The 23,749-nt window shown below is 44.2% G+C and overlaps 2 protein-coding genes across 4 annotated transcripts; one reads left to right on the plus strand and one right to left on the minus strand.

The window, feature by feature from the left end:
- Window positions 1–705: 705 nt before the first annotated feature.
- On the plus strand, window positions 706–9,099 carry LOC119226335 (anthrax toxin receptor 2-like). Of its 3 annotated transcripts, XM_037484200.2 has the most exons (17): window positions 706–1,015; window positions 1,511–1,582; window positions 2,567–2,638; window positions 2,828–2,909; window positions 3,236–3,340; window positions 3,647–3,715; window positions 4,896–4,976; window positions 5,068–5,128; window positions 5,867–5,962; window positions 6,730–6,799; window positions 7,044–7,122; window positions 7,196–7,291; window positions 7,487–7,537; window positions 7,659–7,754; window positions 7,906–8,079; window positions 8,253–8,333; window positions 8,933–9,099. In XM_037484200.2, the coding sequence occupies exons 1-17, from the start codon at window positions 891–893 to the stop codon at window positions 8,969–8,971; spliced, it is 1,449 nt and encodes a 482-aa protein (XP_037340097.2). In that variant the 5' UTR covers window positions 706–890; the 3' UTR covers window positions 8,972–9,099. The 3 variants fall into 3 exon arrangements, with proteins under 3 accessions (XP_037340097.2, XP_037340098.2, XP_037340099.2); XM_037484201.2 differs by lacking the exons at window positions 706–1,015; window positions 1,511–1,582 and adding an exon at window positions 1,956–2,111; XM_037484202.2 differs by lacking the exons at window positions 706–1,015; window positions 1,511–1,582 and having other exon boundaries at window positions 2,129–2,638; window positions 2,727–2,909.
- A 41-nt stretch (window positions 9,100–9,140) lies between these two features.
- On the minus strand, window positions 9,141–21,300 carry LOC119226332 (ras-GEF domain-containing family member 1B-B-like). Its single transcript, XM_037484196.2, has 14 exons — window positions 21,076–21,300; window positions 15,277–15,825; window positions 15,031–15,153; window positions 14,562–14,699; window positions 14,113–14,328; window positions 13,662–13,736; window positions 12,235–12,327; window positions 12,017–12,119; window positions 11,734–11,813; window positions 11,464–11,559; window positions 11,283–11,378; window positions 10,820–10,943; window positions 10,628–10,700; window positions 9,141–10,530 (listed from the first exon to the last, which is right to left on the minus strand). The coding sequence occupies exons 2-14, from the start codon at window positions 15,817–15,819 to the stop codon at window positions 10,512–10,514; spliced, it is 1,779 nt and encodes a 592-aa protein (XP_037340093.2). The 5' UTR covers window positions 15,820–15,825; window positions 21,076–21,300; the 3' UTR covers window positions 9,141–10,511.
- Between the last annotated feature and the right edge of the window lie 2,449 nt (window positions 21,301–23,749).

Genomic DNA, 23,749 nt, shown 5'->3' on the forward strand with positions numbered 1-23,749 from the left:
TTTGTGAGTCAGTGAGAAATACACTTTGATGAACCAGTGCTCAATTCACCATTGATTGAGAAGCACATTTTGAAAAACATCTTGAAACATGCCACTCTGTTAGAAGAAAAACATTTTCGATGTTGAGAAGGATTTATAGAAAGCTCCCTTTTTTAAAAACATATTCAAGGGTCATGTATTCTGTAGGGAATTCATCCAGTCTGCAATTCTTTCTATTGTTTTGTGCTTTTTTTTGTTTTTAATCTCAGTCAGTCTGTTACAGTAATACAAGCGGCTCCGAAAACCAAAAGTCAAGTCAGATATTGGCATTTAAAAAATCCCGGAACATTCGTGTATTTACGTATTAGTGTGGCTTCAAAATAAAAGCACGGTACACTTTAGCATATTTTGCAACAATACATGACATTTCATTTGTGTTTAGAAAAAATAAATCAATGGTTACTTATATATTTTTTTGTAAAGTATTTTTTTTATGATTCCATTACATTTCTATTCAATCCGTAGGATACCCCCACTAACAATCATTTCTGCATGCTTCTAAACTATTCTGATAGCTATTTCGTTGACACATATCCATGAATACCAGCATCACTTTGTAGTGTCTTTACTGCTAGATGTCAGCAGTGCAGTTTAATGTGGAGACCCCTGCGGGAAGTTGTGTTCTGCTGGATTGCTGCTGGTCTGATGGTGGTGTGCAGCAGCTGCCCTGCCCCGTTTATTGCATTATCACCGTGCAGCCATCGAGCCCACGAACCCACCCAGCAGGGATCCAACATCTGAACCCGCGGGGCTCAGGCTGACCACGGGGTGAAAAACCCGCAGCTGCTGATTTGGGGATATATTTTTTTCTCTCTCGAACAAACACACTTCTGATATGAAACGAGTGGATTATGGATTTAATGTGGATATGTTCCCAAATCCTACTTTGCCTAAGTTTTTGCGTTAGAGCATCGTTGAGTGATGGCGACGACGCTTCTTGTGATGGAGCGTTTGATATTTATTTTGTTTTAGACCGGTGAGTAAACACAGATTGTGTCTGTCCGCGTGCATGCGTTTTAGTTTTAGAAATACACGAGCCAACGGTGACAGACCAAATATATGAATGTCATATTGTGTACTTAGTGCAGAGACAGCCTCGACTCTGCCCTCTCCTTGTATGGCTATGTTTGGTCCTGTTCCTCTGCTGCTACACTGCAATGTTGCACAAAGTGCATTTTCTTTTCTGGACTTCAGAGCTCTCTCTGTGCACGTTGTTACGCATGAACAAACCAAGTCCACACAAACGTTGCAACAAACATGACTGTTGGGCTCAAGAGGTTAAAGGATCAGCTCCCTGTTTACGTGAAATGCAACAACAGCATAATTTAACCACAATTAATTCTGCAGTATCCAAACTTTAACATAATAAGCCGTACACATGTGTCCTTACGCACCTGTGGTGCCCTCAGGGTTCAGCATGTTTGGTCTTAACTCTTGTGTGGGATATGTTTGAAACGTCATGTTTCTGCAGGTCAGGCAGCGTTTCTGGACATTGGGATGAGATCTTTGGATTTGTTGAGCAGCTCACCAACAGGTTTGTCAGGTGGGTAGAGTGTCTGCTGCATCCCTTTCTTCTCTCTCCTGTCCCAATTCTCCTTTCATCCTCTGGGGGGCTTTCTATACTATAAATAGCATCATAAAAATGGAGAAATACAACTTTACCACAGTTCAAAACCAAGGGAAAAGAGTGCGGGCGGGCACATTAAATCTACTCCAATCACATTCACCAAATTCACCGAAAGACTATTTTAAACATTAGGAAGTGGTTAACGGTCTTACAATTATAGTACAAACAATCGTAGTGAGTAGAAAGAAGGTCATGTGTCTATTTTGAGCAGCAGACATCATGGTATGTGTATGTGTGTGTGTGTGTGTGTGTGTGTGTGTGTGTGTGTGTGTCCATGGATATCTTTAGATATAATAACAGGTTGGCCACATGTGGAAGTTGGTGCCAACCACTTCAGTCAGTCCTTCATCCCCTCAGAGCCTGATGGGTAGACTAAAGATGTATAAGTGACAAGGTTTAGGGTTCAATTCCCCACCAAGTCACGGGCAATGTTTAGCCAAAAGAGGTATTATGTGCTTTTTCACGCCGTGTAGAATGGAGTCATGTTGTATTGTATGTCTTGCGTGGTCATTTCATCGTTAATCCCCATTATGTTATGCCATGTTCTGTTACCACCTTCTTAATTTATGAAATCCGTAACGTGTCCTTAATGTTATTGGATTATATTTGTCTTTATTAATAACACATTTGGTAACAGTACAAAAACAGATAATAATGGCAGTAGTCCATAGTTTATATAAAGATGAACTTCAAAACATAGCAGGGAGGGACCTTGCTAAAAAGTGTCATTTCAAATTTTGTCACGTTTCATGTATCGTTATTATTATTTAATTTAGCCTAATTATTTAATTTGACACAATCCCACTATTTACCGTATGAGTCACAACATTTGGTCTTGCATTTGATGTGTTTTTGTGCTGCAGATGACGTTCACAAGCTGCGTGTTTATGTGTGTTTCAGTCCCAGGATGAGGGTTTCCTACATAGTCTTTTCAGCCAGAGCAGTTGTAATACTGCCTCTAACTGGAGACAGGTACCAGTTTTCTTTTTAATGAAATTTCCCTTCTTCTCGTTCTGTCATTCTCTGTCTCCGACCCAAACCCATTTTTCTCCTCAAACAGAAACACAGATAATGACACAGATAACCAGATCACACAGAAACTGAACTCTTATCGCTCTGTATTTAAACTGTGCCATGGTGGCATGTGATCTGGATGCACAGGTCGAAGATAGACAAGGGTTTGGAGAAGCTGAGCCAAATCAAACCTGCCGGTGAAACGTTCATGCACGAAGGCATGAAAGCGGTAGGTACACCCATCTGATGGTCCTCCAGGAACATATCTAAAGGGGAAATGCCATAATGCTAATGTACTAAATGCGCTTAGTTAGTGTACTGCTGCCGGCTATCTGCCTTGTAAGCTTTGGTCCATTCGGTCTCACAGTACAATACAAAATCCTAATAGATGAAAGATAAATATGTAGATGTATTTAGACTTGTTGAGCAGATCCTTTTCCGTTTCTGTTTTTTTTTTGGAAATCCAAGAAAATCAACTGTAAACGTGTCGTTATTGTTTTAGAGTAGTACGTACTTATTTATAGTTAAACACGTGTGTGTACTTTCTCTCTTCAGGTGTCAGAGCAGATGAAGATGCAGACTTCGCCGTCGTCTACCATCATCATCGCTCTGACAGATGGGAAGCTGGAGGTTTTCCCCTACGAACTGACCCTACAGGAGGTACTAAACACTGAACATACTTACATTTGCAATGACTTGGTCTTTGTTTTTATGGTTTTGAAGCTATTTGTATCACGTTGCATGCAGAGTGACTGGCTGCATAGACGATCAATAGTTTATCACTGTAAGGTTCTTGAGCAGAAAGTTGGGCTGTTTCAAAGTAGCAAATGGCTCATTTCAAGCCAACAAGATAGAAACCCTTTGGAATCAACTATTCATTTTCTGAGAACTCATTGTAAACACGGGTTGAGTGAATGCTAGTGGAAGCAGAGCTTTAATCCGGACCTTCTGTGTTATGCTTCCCAGGCGGACAGAGCCAGAGGGTTTGGAGCCCGAGTGTACTGTGTGGGGGTCATGGACTTTGACCACAAACAGGTAGGAGGACCTTCACGCTCTTTCAGCCCCTGACTGTCTTGCAGCATTGTGGGAAGTAAACCTTCTCTCTGTTACTGACACTGTTGGTTATGTAAACACTGAGGTGGTATTTGCCTTTGCGTGTGTTTGTGTGTCCGTGTGTGTCAGCCTGTGTTTGGTTTTAGTCGGCTCTTCAATAGATGAGTGTTCTTTCTTTTTCTGACTTATTGACGGACCTTGAACGAGTGGCTTGGTGTGTTTGAATTGAACGGGAACCTCCTGAGGACAGAACAGCACGCACCTGCCAGGGAATTATATTCAGGTGTTTATTATGAATTTGGTTTATGTAAAAACATGCAATGATTTTTGTATGGCAGTATGTTTTGAGTTATCATATCCTTGGAGAGATTTGATTTGCCTTGATTTCTTCCTGTGCATGTATCAGGTTATTGAAAGATAGCACAAAACCCCAATATTAAACCCAATGTTTATTCATGCTGAATGAGAACAAATTTGATTATCTTGCGCTGACCGTGTTGACCGTATGAAAGGCCAAGGAGATACCAGGAGAACAAAGCATAATCCCATAACACATCTAAATGGTTGAGAAACATATCAATGCTTTGATACGGAATCGTTTCCACAGTCAACATCTGGGCATACGTTATCCCAAACGTAATTCGCAGTGCAAAGTAAAAACTGTTGACATTTATTGAGAAACGTGATGCTAAAATATTATTCATTTAAAGTGTGCTCTGTTGTTACACAATGCACACCCTTATTCATTCTTTAATCACACTATTGTGACAATATGGATCTGTAAAATAAGTATTCATAAGGTTTTAAATATGGCTTCAAACTAAAAAAAAGTCTTCAGCCAGCGTGTGCCAGCGTGGTCTCCTGCCTCTTACTGACCAGAGTGCACTTTGTGGTCTGAGGAGGAAGTCATTACATCCCTCTCCAATTAAATAAGGCCTGCCGAGCTTCCTGTCCTGCTATCACCCGGCTAAAAGCTCCGGCCCGCCGTGCAGAGCTTTCATCTCCCCGAAACAGACCTTTCCTCCTTAAACGCTGCTGAAGCACTGAACCGGAACGGCGGAGAGGACCTCCCAGAGAAGGGGGCAAGAAACACTGAAAGGAAAAATGGTCTTTTAACTCAAATGTTCCCGATTCCTGCTGAACTGTTTGTTTTTGTCGTCAGCTCGCTCACATAGCAGACGGAACAGAACAGGTCTTCCCGGTGCTGTCCGGGTTTCATGCCCTCAAAGACATGGTGAACTCGGTGAGGTCAATAACAAGGCACACAAACACTCGCCCTGCGTGGTCCCCCCCGCCCACGCTGATTGGTCACCTCCGTCTCTGTCTCCTCGCAGATCCTGAAGCAGACGTGCGCCGACATCTTCACAATAGAGCCGTCGAGTGTTTGTGTGAACGGTACGTCGGTGGTTGGTGGTGTAGAGTTTTTTTTTTCTTCTTCAAAATATTTGGATTTAATGATGCAGGAAAAAAAATGTACTCATGGTCTCCGGAGGATGAAGCCAAATGACTTTGGTGGTCGCCAGTTTTAGCGTCTGTGATTGGTTGATTTTCCCAATGGGAGGAAACCGTGGCCTATAAACCATCAACCAACACACCCAAAGGCCATTGCTGCAGGACACAATTACACTAACAATGGTCTTGTCTACACTACAATATATTTTTACAGAGGTATTCGATCAAGGGGGTTCTACCTTTAGACCTTTACAAACGCTACTAAATGAGTAATTGTAGGTAAATGGTGGCTAAATACAGCAACGGGACTCTATGAACTCTATTCCAAGAACAAGTTACTACTTAAGGAAGAGACCCCAACCTACTTTATTTATGTAGAACTACAGTATAGCATTGTCTTTATATATGTAGAGAGCATTTTATATATACATTTACCAACCCATCTGTTGCTTTAGCACCACAGACAGTTCCATAGACTTATCAATTAAAAACGAATAAACCTCGATTAGATAAACAACAACATCATTTTGCCCCAGAGTTCTCTCTGTTACAGGGGGATGGAGAGAAGGGTTGGCAGTTTAACAAGGAGAATGCATTTTGGTCATTTTATATACCGATTTTACCAAATGGCTGCATTTGAAGTGCGGGTCCCAGCAGTGTAATGTGTCCGATGTTTCCCAGAGTCCTTCAGCGTGGTGCTGAGGGGCAGCGGCTTCAGCGGATCCAAGAGGGCAGACAACGTGCTCTGCTCCCTCACTGTCAATCAAAAGACATACGGTCAGTGAACGCCACACACTCAACACCCCACGTGACCCGGTTCACAGGTCGGCTGGGATGCAGCTGGGATGTTAATTCTAGGGATAAGCCTCCTGTAATCTTATTGGCCAAGGATGCTTAAAGTTGCATACATACTGCAATGCACTTTGGGATAACATCCTCTATGAAGCGAAGGGCGATGCTATGTGCAGATGTCCGTGCTGCAGTGGAAAGTCGGAGTCACGGCGCACAGAAATAAACAGTGGCTGCTTTTTATTGACTTCAGGCGGAGAACAGAGGAGACATTATGAGACGCAGAGGGAGGGAGAACATGTTCTCTGTCCCATTAGTCTGTAAACAGATCGATGTCCTCTTGATGTCACAGAGAGGACATGAGGAGACAACTCATGACTGTCCATTTCGGCTTGCAAACAGCTCGTATCTGTTCTGCTGGAATGTCTTTCATCCTTTTCTTTTTTGTTTGTTGCAATTGGTGTTTTTTAGTTTATAGATGTGTGAAATGTAAAATGTTACTGATGGTAGCATGGTAATGCAAGGTGGAGGTATTATTATGTCTAAAGCACACACAGAAATATGAAATTATGGCATCAAGGTCCCCTTCTCTTTGCAAATGTGCAGTGGGTAAAATTGAAAGATTTTCCAACTCTATGATCAATTATCTTATCAAGAGTTAAAACTACATAGCAACATAAGTTTTGAGCTTCAATCTACAACAAAACATTGTGTATCTTAATTATTCCTACAGTTTTCCTGTCTTTCTCTCTCAGACCAGAAACCCAAAGTAGTTAGAGACGGCTATCTGCTGTGTCCAGCTCCTGTTCTACATGAGGTCGGACAGTAAGTGAAGCTTACACACACATGTGCAACGTGTTATTGTCTGGGTCAAACTGGTAAACAGCCTGATGTCCGCACAAAGGTTTCCCTGTAAAGACAAAACAACTCAAACTTACAGTTACAGCGTCATACAGTCACAATATAAGATCCTGTTCTGTTATTTAAAGTTAAAGAGCTAGCCGAACTTCACACATCAGCGCCCTCTCTCCCCCCCCCTCCACCTGTGACTTCTGTCCAACAACTGCAGATCGGTCCAAGTGCTGGTCAGCCTGAACAATGGACAGTCCCACATCTCCGGTCCCATTACCATCTACGCTACCACCTGTGTGAGTATCAGTATGCCGGGTCATTTTCACACAGGGTTGAGATCAGCGTGGGTCTGATGAGTGTGTGTTGCAGTCAGATGGGACCTGGGTGCTCTGGTTGCTGTTGGTTCTGTTGCTGCTACTAGCTCTGGCTTTCTTCTGGTGGTTCTGGCCTCTCTGCTGCACTGTGGTGAGTCCTCAGCCTACACACACGTGTGTGTGTGTGTGTGTGTATTTATACCCGGTCCAGCCAGGCCACATTTCAGGGCTGTTCATATTTATTGAGGTCACCCCGTCGTGGCCAGTGTTCCAATAATAACATTTGATTTATTTATCTCCATTTAAAATGTTAAGTGTGTTACTTTTTTCACATTGATTCTTACAGGTTATCAGAGACCCGCCCCCATCCCGCCCACCACCCCCACCTCCCGTCATTGTGAGTAGACCACAGACGGTTGATCAACCTGTTTCTCTTACACCAGCGTGTTTCTGAATGGACATTCTGAGCCTAAAGTTTGGATTTTACCACCTGGTGCCACTTTGTTTGTTTTTTCAAGGAGCCAGAAGAAGATCTTTCGGCCAAACACCTGTGGCCTACAGTGGATGCTTCCTACTATGGTGGCAGAGGTCCTGGAGGAATCAAGCGCATGGAGGTAATGGATAAAATAAAAACAACAATTAAGGTAAAATTCCTGTTACTCATATAATGGTAGGCTTAACTTTAACGTGTTGTCGTGGTTGTAGTACAGTCTGTGCGCCTCTAGCTGCCTCTGAGAGACGGCCCTTTGTGCTCGGGCTCTGCAGGTGCGCTGGGGGCAGATGGGGTCCACAGAGGAAGGCTCCCGGCTCGAGAAAGCCAAAAATGCTGTGATCACAATGCCGGAGGGTGTTGAGGAGCCCATCTTGTCTAAGCCCCCACCACGGCCTCCTCCAGTCTACAACCCCCCACCACAGCCCAAATGGTACACTCCCATCAAGGTGAGACAATACCTCATTCATCGCAAGACAAGACTCTGTCATAAGGGCAGCTGATATCTACAACTTTAAGGCTAAGATCTAAAGGTAATGATGTCAGTGTGGTTTACTATTCTTCATCTGCAATATGATATTGTGTCATTGATTAAATTAATTCAATTTGACCTGACTTTCAGGGGCGCTTTGATGCACTGAGGGCATTGATGAGGAGGCAGTATGACCGAGTGGCAATCATGAGGCCAACGCCGCAGGACAAGGTAAGAAACCTACCCAGTATCTACCTGACATACAAATCAATGATGGAAGAAAACAGGGGTTCATATCAGTTCATTACACTTCATCATCATTCCCGGGGAAACTGTGTCACCAGGAAATTTGATTACAAAACAGATCCATTGGATGATTTGATTAGATAATAACAGATGATACAGCCTGATCTTCCCATCTAATTAACTACCAAACAGACTAATAACAGCTTACTGCACCAACTCGGTTAGTAATGAACCACCTTGTAAATGTCATCACTTCAAACACGGCTTGGTAACGGGTGTGTTGATGTTTTAGTTTTTTTTCTTCTTCTCAGTATGCTGATGACATTTTGATTATTACGTTTTCATGTTTTGTCTCTGTGGGATGTGGTCTTCTGATTGAACTGATCAAAGTGCTTTAATCTAATGCAAACATTCACTCCAAATGGGATATTTTCCATTTGAAGCACGAGTCGGATCAGATAACTAATGATATGCATCACCTCTGGTTTGCTTGTGTTCATTCTATCACATTCTGTTTACAAGCTCAGCAACTTGAATGAAAAAAACTCATCTAACTGCAATGTGTGTTTCTTGTTTGTGTCCAGGGACGCTGTATTAACTTCACCAGAGTTCAGAGTCACTGATGTTGGACCATGAGGATCGACACTTTTCACTTTATTGCAGTTTTTAGCCTAAGATTAGTGATCTGTACACTCAAGAGACGATTGTTCTTATCCAACACGTATTGTAAATAAACTTCTTCTTTACTTTATTCTGGTGTTTTTTTTGTTATTCTGTTTATTTGAAAGAAAAAATATAATTCTTTTCACAAAGACCTTCAGTACAAGTACCCTGACTGGTAGCACAAAATAATACACACAAACACATGAGAAAACACTTTTAACAAATTAGCTTTTTTCGAAAAAAGACAACAAAAAATAAAGCGATAGCATCACTCATAGGCAAATTTGTAAGAAACACATCAAGCTCAAGTCATCACAGATCAGATAAAGAGGAGAAATGACTGTATCCAGGCTGTACACACACACACACACACGCACACACATCAGTTTCTGTTTCATTCAGACTCCAAAAAACACTTCCTTGTGACATGAACTGGTGTTAAAGCTAGCTTACCAACACAGAGCCAGCCAACCAGCAACAAGCTCGCAAAGACACAAAGGTACATGAAGAAAAAACACATTTCTTTATGTTCTGATACAAAATACAAATTAATACTGTATTGAAAGACAGCTTAAATACAATACATATCAACCCACTGAAGTGCATTTGATTTAACTTGCATGATTAGCGCGACGTTGCTTACGCACAATTCTGCACCGCACCAGTACGCAGGCGAAGTGCACACATCACAAAACGTGCAGAGCCCAATAGCATGAGTGCAGTGTCTGTGGATCGGGTCGGGCTCTGTGCAGCTGACATATTGACTTGCATTAGCTTCTTTTTAAATCAGATCACAGCCTCCAAAGAGACGGAAATGAATGCTGTCTGTAAACGGAGAGGAAATGGAAAGGATGCGGTGCCTTTGCTGCTCACGGTGTTGCCATCACAATCGAGCACTTAACAAGACAACACCGCAGAAAAACACCACTTCTGAAAAGCAGGAATTAGCCTGTCACCTATAATACAAATCGATGATGTTCCTTTCAGAGTGCCCCTCTCCTCTGTGGGTCCCAACTCCGCTCAGCCAGGTTGTCCGCGGGGGGGGGACAGTGCCGATGTTGCGATGTACATCCGTCTCCGGCCGTTTCCGCTTCCGCATTGGGGGTCCCTCAACAACACGTTTTCCCCATGACAAAGGGTCCACCGGAAACATAAACTAAATCCACAGCCTGTAAGTCCTGTAAGTGCCTGGGAAAGAGCTGATGTTGAGAGTAAGCTCGGATAATGATCCAAATCAGCACTGCCAGCTCTTTTCGGGAATCGCAAGATTGAAAGCTGCAGCACTGAAGTCGTGATTCATTTCATCAAAGGTTTGTGAAAGGGTGAATCTTGTGAGCTGCAGTGTAGTCTTTCCGTTTATATGTGAGAATACGGGCCCGGCTGCTTTGTTCACCAAAAGGAATGTAAAAATGTGTCCATGAGAGATTCTATGAAGGAACCTGTAGCTTTAAAACCCCTCGTTCATCTACAGTCTGCAGAGCAGGCGAGAATGTCGCTCGCCTAGGACCGAAGGGAAGATCTGTAAAACACAACACAGATTATTATCATATATTGTTATGTGCTGTTGTTGTTGTTGTTGGGAGTGGTTTGATGGTTTTGAGCGCGTCTGCACCCACCTGAGTGACCTACGGCTGTCTTTCTCCATGTTGTTCTCAGGTCCTTCACTCTCATACGAGGCCAGGTGCAGCTCTGCAGCAACGAAAAACAAGATGAAGCCTGCGTTTGACTCCTTCTCCAACTTTGAGAACACGGAAGCCGTGCAATTCATATACAATTAGGGAAATATAAGGAGTAGATCGCATACTGACCATCTTCAGTGAAGACAGGCATGGTGACAAGATACTGGAGGATCCGGCGGTCTCTGTCGAACGGACAAATGACCTGACGCCACACCAGGAATTCACTGACCTGCTTGGCAAGCTCCCAAAGTTTCTGTTGAGAGATTAGGACAGCCAGCTTTATAAAGACCGACGCCTATTAAACAGGTGTATAATGTACCTACCAAGATATATGACATACAATATAATGCAATCACTAAAGCAATAGGAGGAGCTGTAATGCTGATTTCAAACCACAAGGGGGCACAAATACATACGGTTTGAAAGCCTCTTGTCAAAACCATAACTATGACTGTGAAGCAGTTACATCATTTCACAGTGAACATTCAAATCATGGTTTCTATGGATTAGCTTTTCGCACAAAACAACAATAACATCTAAAGCTCAGACATCAATTTAATTCATCAACCAATCTCTTAATGTGCGGACTGACCTCAAAGTTGATGTGCCCGTTGGTCAGCTTGCTGGCACAGCCTTCATTCAGGAAGTAGATGTCTTTAATGAGGAGGCTGAAGAAAGGGATCACAATCTGGAGGAAAGAGACACCATTCGATTTAAATCTACATTTAACACTCTGCATACTGGGATTCATTCTCTCCTGTGTGCCCTCTTACCTTCTCCTGGCTGCTGTGGGCCGTCTCAGACCTCTGCGTGGCGCCGCGGAGCGCCGTGCGGTAGTTGGTGAAGTTGCTGGACGGGTCCATCTGGTGCTGAGTGGGGTCAAACAGAGCCGACGTTGGTCAAACACGTACGTGCGGGCACAACGTTTGGCGCACACTAACGACTGGGAGTCAACTTCAAATGAATCAAGATCTATTAAAAATACAAATACAAAGTGGATGTAGTGGGGAATCAGGGGTTAATGCAGATGCAGGTTTTCTTACCTCCAGGATTTCGAACTTGTCGGTGTTGACCTTACTCCAGGTTTTCCTCAGCCTGGCAACAGGACTCATGTTCATCCCGGCTGAAAGACAGAGTAGCCTGTGTAAGTACTTGGAGCAAACTGCTGCCGGCACCATACTTGTTGACCTGAATGAGATTTTATCTGTTCAACAGAGAAATGGTGGGAACCCCAATGCACTTCAAATCCCAAAGACCACCTGACTAAAACAATGTGGAGGGGGGAGCTATGTTAAATGTTTTAGTTTTAGTTTGTCAAATACTCACTGATGATGGCCATGAGGGAGTTGAAATTGCCGATGTTGAAACACTCCTGAGCTACGTCAATGAAGAACTCAATGATACGCGCTCGGTGTTTCTTCTTCACTGGCTGTATTGACAGAACACACGAGTTTCAGAGGCAAGGCCATCGAACAACAAAGCGTCAACAGGAAGGGGGGGTGGGGCACATTCTTTTGGAACTGGTCCTGTTGAGGAGAACGTACCATACAGATCTCCGTGGCAACCAGGTAGCTCAGTCTGTTGAACCAGTTGATGTAGGCCTCCAGGTTACTGGTTTTACGCTTTCGGAAGAAACCCTGAAAAAAAACAGGAGAGGACACGTCAAAAAAGCATGAAAAGATATACAATTGTGCAATTTCAAATCATGCTTCTGATAATATTTGGTTATTTTTAGAACAATAAACTGTGTCCTTGATTGTTAGAGGTTAGGACATAAAGTAAACATCACAAAAAAGGGACTCTAGGTTGATTAATACTGATGCAACGCCAGCTTTTAACTTCATATCATGGTTTTCCTCAGCAGATAGAGTTTGCTAAGACCTTGGGCTAATTTAGTTTTAGCCATTTCTTTGGTGTGTGTGGGGCTCATTTTGGGCAACTTTTCATCTTTCTCAAATTGAGAATGTGATACTCTGCATCATAACTTTTTGATAGATGAAAAATCAAAAGAGTCGAGCCGCTCTTCTTCTTTTTATTCCTTATTTATGAAATAATGTAAGTCCTGTGTGGATCTGGAAAGCCCTCACACCCACACAACCTGTGGACCTGCACAGTGAGGTCTGTGACGTCTCTGTTGTCAATTCCATCTCATTTCAGTCTGCTTCTGGGTCGTCGGGATTTTTCCTGTGGTGAACCTGTTTGCCAGAGGCACTTTTATATGTAAAAAACCAACACTGGAAAAAGCGCTGTATAAATAACTTCGCCTTGACCGTGATGATATAATCCCGCAGATTCACGTCTCTATTAACTGCTTACACAACAGCGGCAGCCCACTCTGATCCAAACTTCCCCTTTACACCTCAGGACCCTGAACGCTGACTCAACCTGGTCTTTTATACAAAGTGGATCTTATATAACTGCCGCAGCACAGCGGAGGAAGGGACTGCGGCTCGGTCACAAACAGCGTCTGAAAGCTCGTTCTGGGCGCCGCTGATTGAAAGCGACCCCTTTAGCTGACTCACAGGAGGAAAAAGTACCCTTCAGGTACACTTAGACATACGCCTGATGGCTCTTTCATACGGTCTTTGATGCATTTTTAAAAGCTAAAGAAAAAAAGAAAAAAAAAAAAAGAAGGTTCTTTCATGTGGCTCCTGAATCGACTTGAGCTGAGGCAGACCACAAATTACATTATCAAAGTAGACCTAAAACTGAGGAGGCTTGAATTAGAAATAACTCCAATCTGGGACTTTTCTTTATCATTCCTTTGATGGTTGTGATCATAATAATAATAAGAAGAAGAAGAAGGTCATGCTGCTGCGTTCTGCAGCCTTCTTTAAACAGAATCTTATAGATCTAAACATGTTGGATCCATCTGTTTACTAATTCTGACAGATGTCATTAAATATTGTAATAAGATTTGTTTTTGGTTAAGAGGTAATGTGTTTAATATCTATTTGTCTCACAGTTGTACCTTGTGGTTCTCCAAAGGATCCTTCATGGCGAATGTTTGGATGAACTCCTCAGGACCGATAAAACTCAGTCTGTCCTGAAGGCAGAGAACAGAGACAGAAAACAATCAGGACAACAAAAACAGAAATACATTGAAGGAAGATGATCAAGAAGAAAGATTATCAAAACAAAAAACAGATAAATGCAAAAATACCTCTGAAGAGTTTAGATTAAGAATATAAGAATGAAACAAATCATTTCAGGCAACTTGGCAGAAGCAAGAATTTTATTAAGTCTAGAAACATGTTTTCAAACCACCGCCGTAATAAATTCACTCAATTAAGGCAAGTATAAAAAGGCCTGTTAAGTAGCAGCCACACGCCAGCACATAAAACGCGGCGAGAACATCAGACGCGCGACTGCAGAGCCGCCTCCTAATCCCTCAACAGATGGTCGTACGGATCTCTTCTTACCAGCTCGATGTGCGTGAGCTGCTGCGCGAGCACGAAGGGGTCGTCGCACGCGCTCATCACGTCGCTCCGCTGGCCGGCGGCCTGTTTGCCTTTCAGGGAGGCGGGCCGCTCCATCGCCACGGCGCTGAGCGCCGACACGGCCTCCTCGTATTGGCCGAGGGCCGACAGGCGCTTGATCAGCCGCTGGGTCATCTGCTGCATGGCCCGCCACGAGTACTGGGAGGGCAACACAGGTCGTCAGAAATGGATTCGGAAGTCAATTGGCGCATTTGGAGACGCTTTTCGAAGCGCTGCGTTAAAAAAAGCTTTTTGGACACTAGGAAAAAAGTTTCCAATGCTGACGTAGCAAAGATTAAAGGCCTCGTCGCGCGATTGCCAATCCTTGCTCGTGAATACAAATCCTTAAATTGATTTGAGGGGGAAACAAAAGAGCAATTAGTAATGCTGACCTCGTCTCCCCGGGCCACGTGCTGCGTCATGTCGTTGAGGCAGCGCATCATCCTCTCGTCCCTGAAGTCGTACGGAAACGTCTCCGTCCACTCGGTCAGCAGCTGCACCAGCTTGGGCGCCACTTCGCGGAAGCGGATCTTCAAAAAAAAAAAACATAACATAACATCACACGGCCTGTTGAGTGTCACAGAGGTCATTACGTGATAGAATGTACGAACACAATCTGTCTGACACGATATGCTGTTGTTTACATGCTTGCTCTCATCTGTTCTTCATTGGTGTTGCCCTTTGCTTCAATTAGAGCTTGTGAAATAGTCATCAAATGCTAAAGCGGTCTGTGTCTCTGTGGCGGTGTTATGGGTGGGTGTGAGTTTGTGTGGGAAGGAGGGAGTGAAACAAAAACAAATTATAGCAGTGCGTATGTTACGTCAGTGTGTGTGTGTGTGTGTGTGTGTGTAATCCGCCCACCTTGTCCAGCAGGGCGTCTCCGGACCGCTGCTGCTCCACGCACAGGTGACAAACCCTCGTCATGAGCTCGTACGGGTGCAGGAAGAGGCGTGAGCTCAGCAGGAAGGTGAACACGTACGACCTCTGATGATGAGGAAACACGACAGCTCTCACGACAAGAACACACACACACACACACACACACAGGACATCTTTCCTCTAACACACTAACTAAATCACAACCTTTAGCACTTTACAGACACTTACGTCTGGGTAGTAGTCCACCGTGGGAACCAGGTGCTGGATCAGGGCCTCGAGGGATGCTGAAACCAAACTGTTGTCATGGTAACACATCTCCCCGTAGCTAGCGGTGACGCCATGTCCGTACCGCCGGCCTTTCGCCGCAACGGAGTTGTTGCGAGAGGACTGCTCGCTGCCGCCGCTGCCGCTGCTGCTGGTGGTGGTGGTGGTGTGGCGGTACGCCCGCCCAGGACAGGAAGTGCTGTGCTGCCGCGGGCTGTGAGGCTGCGGCGAGGAGTACGGGTTCTCCGAAACCGCGCGGCCGCCGTTGTAATGGTGCTCCCTGGCGGTCACGGAGGACACGGAGGAGCTGCGGTACGCGGCGTGCGGCTGCGGCACGTCGTAGGGGTTCTCCGCGCAGGCGTAGGCGCCGCTGTAGACGTTCTCCTTGGCGGGCTCGGGGGCGGTGCCGTTGCGGTACGGGCTGTGAGGCGCAGGGTGGTGGTTGTTGTTGTTGCCGTAAGGGGCGCAGGGGCTGAACTTTCCGGCGTACGGGGTTGTGGGAGGCATGGTGACCTGAAGAAGAGGTTGACAAGTCCCAAATGTATTCAATTTAAAATGAAATAAGTAATATAGGCATTACAGAAGCTCTAAATACTCCATTTAAATTATCTTTTCATTCATCTTCTGTCCATCAGATGTTCCTAAAAGTTCCAGCTATGGCATTAAATATGATACTATAAAAAGTTAGCATGCCATAAGGTTCTAAATGACACTATCTGCCCGTCATCCATTAGAAGTCACTCTACTTTGCCTGAATGAAAATTCCTGAAAACAAATGGTGTCGATGTGCTGCTCTTACACCACCACGCGGCCTCCTGCGCTGCTTGAATGCAATGTGTTGGTTGTCCACATGTTGTGAAAATATTTGTTCGAGCAACTCGATCACGCAAAGTAGAGACTTAGAAGCGTCTGTGAAAGTAATTACACTTAATCACATAATTTTACCCTCGCTGTTTAGCGTTTTGGAATTTTGAAAGATACCTCCTTGTGAAATTCTCTTTCTTTTTTTTTTTTGCACTGTGTTCTGCTTTATTGTTTGCGCCATAAGGGTGGGAAAAAATAGCCCAACAGATGGAGGATCTCAAGACAGCAATGACTTTTTTTTTGTTGCCTTAATGGTGTAGATAATTGGATTTGAGGTTGGTAAGCTGATCCCAGATCACCACCAAGGCGTGCTTTAACTCTGGAGCCATCTTTATCCTGCTTCTGTTGTCGTCCATGCACGCGCACACACTCTCTGCCAGAAAACCAGACCCTGCAGGAATCCAGCCGACTTTTGTTTGTCCAGCGCTGCGCCGACTGAGGAGTGTTTGCCCTGGCCAACATCTTACACACACACACACACACACACACACACACACACACACCCATGTCAACCATGGCGCCAAGCCCCATGCCGGTATAATCCCAACACACACACACATGTCACACATAAAAAAATGATGGCTTGAGCAGAGCGACGCACACACACACACACCCACACACACTCCTGCGTGCCACGGGGCCCGGCGTGGTGCCAGTGGCGGCCCGTCTGTTTTCCCTCCAACTCGGTTAAAAAATTACGCTGGCTTTATCTTCCTAAAGCAACGATGTAATGCAATCTGGAAGCGCTCTGGTGGTCACGTTGAGATAAGGCATCTACCGAGTAATATTTGCACCCGTGTTTGGACGCCGTCTCTTAAGCTTCTTGTTTGCATTGAAAGGTGACCTCACGCCGACGGGAAATGCGCCTTAAATCTGTTTTTCCAGACCGACTTCCTGAAGAGTTGACCCTTCGGATAGTTTGCGGCTTCCATGTTGCGGCACCAAAAATGTTACTCTCTCTAAATGATAGGTTGGGCTCTCCCGCAGACGCCTTAATGATGGTGTTTGGGAGCATAATTTCACATTGAGAGCATTGTATGAATTCTCTTATTTGTAAACTTTGAAAAAAAGTGCAGCCTTGCAGATGGACGTCATGTGGCGACATACAGGAGGGAGCAGAGATGTTGGCTTTTTGTTACACAAGCGCTGCGTGTTCTGCCGTGCACGTCCCCTTGCCGCTGGCATCCCTTTCATACTGTAACAACAAACCCCATCCCCCCCGTTGGACAAATGTCCCTGACTGTAGCGCCTGTGACCCGGTTCATCAAAAGGTTCAAACTAATTGGACATTTGATGGAGCTGCCGGTTAATATCAACGGCTAATGGATTCTAATCCACTGGGGATTCCTCCCAGCTGCTTCAAAGACGGGATGACAAGATCATTTGGCAGTACAATGAAATTTGACACTTCAGCTTGTAATACATTAGCCATCCAAAGCATTTTTGAAAGCTATTTTTTTTTTTACCATGAAAGGACTGAATTGTTTAGGTGCATTTGCCTTGCAGCTGCACAAGCTTACTGCAGATACACAAAAGCATCAATGGCTTAAGACCAACTTCACTCCATTTGGTCCCGGAAAACAACTGAAATCTTTCAACCTTTCAGAACATTTTATTCTAAATCAAACAATGTGGTTTCAAAAAAAAAAAAAAGCTCCAGCCAGCAATGCTGAGATCAACTATAGCCGGAGGGAGAGTATAAGGGGATGGGGGGGGGGGGGACTTTCCAACAATAGAGGTATTATCTATCCTGTCATGGCATTAACAACCACACAAAGACTCCCAGGAAGAGATCACAGCACATCAGACACACACACAGCAGCTTTCACACACACTCGGCTGGCCCCCGTCAGGCCGTGTGACGCCAGGTCTCTGCACGGAACCCAGGCCGGGATCGTCTTCACATCACCAGCACGAAGCAGACTTTGTCTTCCTCCTGTAAGGACTCTTATTACACTTTTACAGACATCATCCACTGGGAGGTTATGCGCCATAAATCTGCACTTTTATTTGCCTACAAGGCGGGTGCTACCAAAAAGGTACGGCACGCTATCTTGGAGACTTTGGTAAAACTTGCGTATTGACATAAGCAGATAGAACTTCCTCAAGCAGCTCAAATTTGGTGTAATGAGGGCATACGTTGGCGAAACGGAATATAAAAAACATTGTTTAATCGTGCGTCATAGTGTGTAAGGACCCTGCGTCTATCTATATCTACATTGTCTTTATTCAATGGAGAATGAAACTGAACATAAGAATAGTAACCCTGATTCTTTTAACCACAACGGGAACTGGAAGGAACAAGAGAAGGTTTGTTTGCAAGGACTCCTGTTTTTGTTGTTGTTTTTTGTGACGTCTAATCACATTCAAGGCCGAGAGCACGAAAACACGCTGGGCCGAGTACCGCACGCAGGTTAACGCAATGTGGACACATGGCGTGAGAGGGAAAATCAGCTGATAAGAAGAGCTTTAAAGCAATTCATCAGAGTGCTAAAAGGGCGATGCAGGGCTACCTCTGTCTCTACTTTGACACTAATAGGTTACAGCAGGTTAGGCGTGCGAGCGAGACGGGCGTCTTCGTCTGTGGGAAACCCTTCACAGTCAGCCGTATTCTTCACAATAAACGAGGTTAAAGTACGGGCTGCGCTCGTATCACTTACTCGTGGCTTTGTCGAAGCTGCATTCGCCACATACTATAGTTAACCCTTTAAACGGCACGGTGAGAGCAAAGGAAAACAAATCAATTCCACCCCTCTCTCGGTCAATGATGGAGGATTCCGCTTACTTTGATTTTTAACTTCCTCTCAGAGGAGACGTGAATATTCTTGACTTAGGAATGCCATTTGGGCCCCAAACAGTAGTCAGTACTCAATTTTGTGAGGACGTACTTTGAGAGTGGCCCATGACACCTTTGAACTATCAGACCTGACCTATTCTCCACATTTTGTTGGTAACTTTTGAACTGTGCAATTACGTATATGATAGCTGCAATTGGCTAGTTTATCACCCTGTTACATAACCGTTCACGTAGCACCACCTTCCACCGATTCGGCTGTTGAAGTGCAGGTAGTGGTGCATTTAAACAAACCCTCTTTGTAGTATTGTGAAAATAAAAAGATCTACAAAGGAATCTGAGCTGTCATTGTTTTCCTTCCGTCATGAGTCTCATTGCAACACATGCTGTTTAAAGTAAGCCGCTTACAACAAGCCAACGACTATGACTTAATTCAACCATTGTCTCAACAAATCACATGACAAATCACATCATAAACTGCAGAATAATGGATGAGTATAATAGAAGCTAAAACTTGATGCACTTGACCTGTCTGGTGGTCTGTATGCAAGAAGGTTGACCTGCTGAATACGCCATCCCCAGCATAAGAACCCACATCTATCTTTCTATACCCTTTTTGAGGTATTTTACCTTCACTTTGAATGAAGATTCAAACGATCTGTCCCACAGTGCTCCTGTTCGAGGTCTCATACTCTTTTTTTTTTTTTTTTACTTTTGAGCGTGTGCCAGGCATTAAAAATTGTCCCAAACAAGACCAAAGTAAAGTAAGGAGTGGGAGGAGATGGGGGAGGGGGGCGGGTTACGACTCATGCACTCACGAAAGTAATCACGCAAGTAATCTCATGGGTCAGGTGCCGTGAAAACACCAGACACATTGAGATACGCTTGACCCTCTCAAGAAACATGCACCTGCACCTACATCTAGAAGATAGGATACAGACACCGTGCTCACAATTGAGAGATAACGGGGATACAATTCACCCACTGCTGGTCCAAGCATGCATTCCTGTGTGTAGAGGCTCCACACACACACACACACACACACACAACCCACCCACCCACAGGGCTAAAAGTGTATGAATCCACACAAGGAGACACACGCACTGGTCCCTTGCATGATCTGGTAGGCTAGTACAGTATTAACCTACTGCCAGAAAGGATAAAGAGACATTATCTCCTCTGCTGATTTCATAACCTTATAAGCTCCTGTAAAGGGGGTTTTCTTTCACACAGAAACACATTTTGTAACACGTTTAAATCTCCCACACCACAAGCTCTCAACACAACACACACGTTTATCATCGAGATCCCCACTGAAACGTTAAAACAGCTTTTTTTTAAGCCCTAAATGTGTCTTGTGTTCCTCACAATGCCTTTTGTTGCAATCCTCAAATAAAATAAACATTTCACTGCTGTGCCATGCTAGTTTCAGCAAGTTATTAAGGGACCATTGGTTTATATATAATAATATATTATATATTATATATATATTATAAGTGTGCAGATGGAATAATGCTGTTTAAAAGTCAGAAGAACACAGGCTTTCTCTCGCTCTTTTTTCTGTTCTCTAAAGAACTCTCTCTCACACACACACACACACACACACACGCACACACACACACACACACGCACACACACAAACACACGCACTAAACAGGCCGGCCTGCCTGGCCCACATCATGGGTTTCTAACTGAGTCATAACAGAGTAAAAGTAAAAGCTGCCACCACCGTCCCATCGCAGGTGCTGGTGAGTAACGTTTGACAGAGAGCCTAATTATAAACTCACATGGGCGGTAAACAACAATAACAACAACAGCGTGGGTAGGTGGGAGGCAGAATGGAAGCAAGGGAAGGGTGTAATAATCCATTTGAAAAACACCACCGTGCCGAATAAAGGCTTTTGTTAGTTTAGTTTCTTATGATTGAAGGCGTGTCGTAGCGTTGAGAGAAAAAAGACCCCTATAGGTTAGGCTACACGGCCACCTGAGCAGTTTAGTGTGCCCGGATGCTGGAGTGCAATGAAACACAACATAGAGAAGATGAGATTAAAATGTGTTGCCATGAAGAAAACCATCGCCACCCCCCTGGCCCGCGCGCGACTTACCGATGATGGGATGCGACTCAATGTCCGACTGCAATAACTTTGAAAAAGCGAAGAAAACGAGGGCTGTCCACTCCGTCAGAGGCGTCCGCTGCTCGCCATGACACCGGGATAAAGTGTGTGTGTGTCTCTCAGCAGCGTGTTTGCACTGTGCTCTCGTCCATTGTGTCTCCGCCGCTGATATTTGACTCTGTCTGAACCAGCAGCGCTGAAACCTGCCCTGAGAGCGAGGCGTGTTCAAATGACCTCCGCGGAGCCGGGAAAACCGGCCAATCGCCGCGCGGGGGTTGGTGCCTCTGGGGAGGCGCGGGCCAATCACAGGAGACCAGAGTAAAAATCGAAACCTCCAGAGAATCTGATTGGCTGACTGGCCGTCCGTCGAATTCCTTCCTCTCACTATGAAGAAGGGGGGGGTAACGAATGTTTTTGTTGGAGCGCTGAAATAAGGAAGGTGTAGGGTTTCTCCCGGAATGTATGTGCGCGCGCGCGCGCGTTTGTGTGTGTGTGTGTGTGTGTGTGTGTGTGTGTGTGTGTGTGTGTGTGTGTGTGTGTGTGTGTGTGTGCGTGTTTGTGTGGACGGTTGTCTTGGGTATTAAAAATCAAGCGTTTATAGAAGTATGTGATGTAATTAAGCACCGTCAGCATTATATTAAGAATAATCCATTCCATATTTATTTGCCGTAATGTATTGTGAAGGATGGTAACAATGAAATCCAAAAGTGAGCAAAAATAATGTTGAAGTATATATATTGTTGTATTCTTTGTATATTTTTAATCATCACTTCTGAACTTTTTTTCCTCCCTTTATTAGGTTGGTAATCATTTCAGTACTGTGGAAATCAGATGGCAGTGGGCGGATGCCATCTTGAAATCAGGTCTAAAATAGGTAACTCATTAGAGTGGAAATTTTGTTGGCTCAAAGCTGCATTCATTAATTTATTAATTTGGTCATTATGGGGGCAGCAGTAGAAAACTGAAAACACATTTGCCTTACCTTTGTCTCACACGTAGCCAAGGAGGAAAAGAATAACACCAACTCCTGAGAAAGTTTTTATCCAGTTAATGCTTCACTGTGTTCACCAGCCAGTCCCTTACTCTATTGCTCCATTATCCTGTTCTAGATAAGTAGCATTCACTGGTTTTATCAGATATTTTTAATAGAAACTGTTGACTGTTGTCACACAATGAGCTAAGATATATGAGATAAGATATTCCTTTATTGGTCCTAAATAGTCTAAAAACCACTACATCGCTCCATAAAAGAACTGCTGGGTTGGAGGATGACTCTGTGTGGGAATGTGATTCCTTTCATGTTTGATTGGCAATAAAGATTATATTGGTGGGTGCAGCTTTAATCTTATTTTGTGGTAATACAGTTCAAGGCTGGATTGATGAAGTGTTGTCGCAGCTTTCCCATTAGTTCACATGTCACACAACATACCATGCCACATACTGTCCCACATATCATTGTGTGTGAAGCGTAATGAACACACTGTATTTGGTCATTCATACCATACTGTGGCTCACAGGTAATTACAGCAGGTCATGGCTTGGATCTGTCACTGTTTATTGGTAAACCATTAAATTGTACCTCAGAGTAAATCTATAATTACAGTTGTTGACTCTCTGCTGTAGTGTGTATACTATTCAACACAGCAGGCTGCAAGAGAAAAGTGTTCATTCAAAAGATGTTGATTTATTATTTACACGGTATGCATTGATTGCATGTTGTTGCATAAACCTTTTTATTCAAGAATCAAGAAAAAACGGCCTTGATGACTATAGTAATGTTCCTGATACCTGAGGATTTATCAACCCCACAAGGATGGAGAAATGACTCCACCCATAACACAAAGCTATCCCTAAATTGCAGGGAAAACAAGAAGATCATCTATGTGTTTGTGTAACAACAGGAATAAATGTTCCGTCTTTGTCGTACTTGCCTACTCACGCGGCCTTTTTAAACAGGTTCATGTTGATTTTTACTTTGTTGGAGTTGACAAAACCCACCTCATCTCTTTCCCTGAATGTTTAGAATAACCTGTAACTATGTATATTCTGCTCCCTCCTACGGTCTAATTTTCCTCTGAAATATGGTAATTAAAGCAAGGTGGGTGCGCACAGTACCCACCCGCTCAAATGCCACTGCCTCGCTGCCGTCCAATCCCTTCCGTTGCATAAACACCAAATTACATAAACGCAGCGTTAGATTTAAAGCCCGGCCGGGCCCTAACGTTGTGGGCGGCGCTCAACACTGACGCCTCTTACATTATGACACATCACCGGTGAGGCAAGAATAGCTGATCTCTGAGTCTTCCAGCCTTCAGGATTTTCTCATCTCAATAACCCAACTCCCACACGACGGACCCCAGCGCACAACTTCCGGCTGCGTAGTGTGGCCATGAACGCACACCTGCATTGCCTTCCGGTGATGCTTGACCATGGCGACGCGCGGTGAGGGCCCTCGTGAGGTTTGGCTGTTTTTTTTTTTCCGATTGGCTGCTCGACGCCCACGAGCTGTTCATGAGGACCTCGCTGTCAGAGCGCAAATCAAGGGAGTCAAAGGAAATCAGATTAAACTCAATTGGTGGTCAGCACCAGCAGCGTTACTCAAATATGTGCCATGTATGAGGCATACGTACATTTATTAACATCTTAAAACCTTTAATCAGCTTTG

The sequence above is a fragment of the Pungitius pungitius genome, chromosome 18 (assembly GCF_949316345.1).
Source record: "Pungitius pungitius chromosome 18, fPunPun2.1, whole genome shotgun sequence".
NCBI lineage: Eukaryota > Metazoa > Chordata > Actinopteri > Perciformes > Gasterosteidae > Pungitius > Pungitius pungitius.

Coding starts and splice junctions, on each gene's coding strand:
- LOC119226335 (XM_037484200.2), top strand. CDS start 891: ATGGATTTAATGTGGATATGTTCCCAAATCCTACTTTGCCTAAGTTTT. Junction 6,800..7,043: donor GTTCTACATGAGGTCGGACA/GTAAGTGAAGCT, acceptor CAACAACTGCAG/ATCGGTCCAAGTGCTGGTCA. Junction 7,292..7,486: donor GGCCTCTCTGCTGCACTGTG/GTGAGTCCTCAG, acceptor TGATTCTTACAG/GTTATCAGAGACCCGCCCCC.
- LOC119226332 (XM_037484196.2), bottom strand. CDS start 15,819: ATGCCTCCCACAACCCCGTACGCCGGAAAGTTCAGCCCCTGCGCCCCT. Junction 12,328..13,661: donor ATCCTTTGGAGAACCACAAG/GTACAACTGTGA, acceptor GTTTTTTTTCAG/GGTTTCTTCCGAAAGCGTAA. Junction 11,814..12,016: donor CTCCCTCATGGCCATCATCA/GTGAGTATTTGA, acceptor TCTGTCTTTCAG/CCGGGATGAACATGAGTCCT.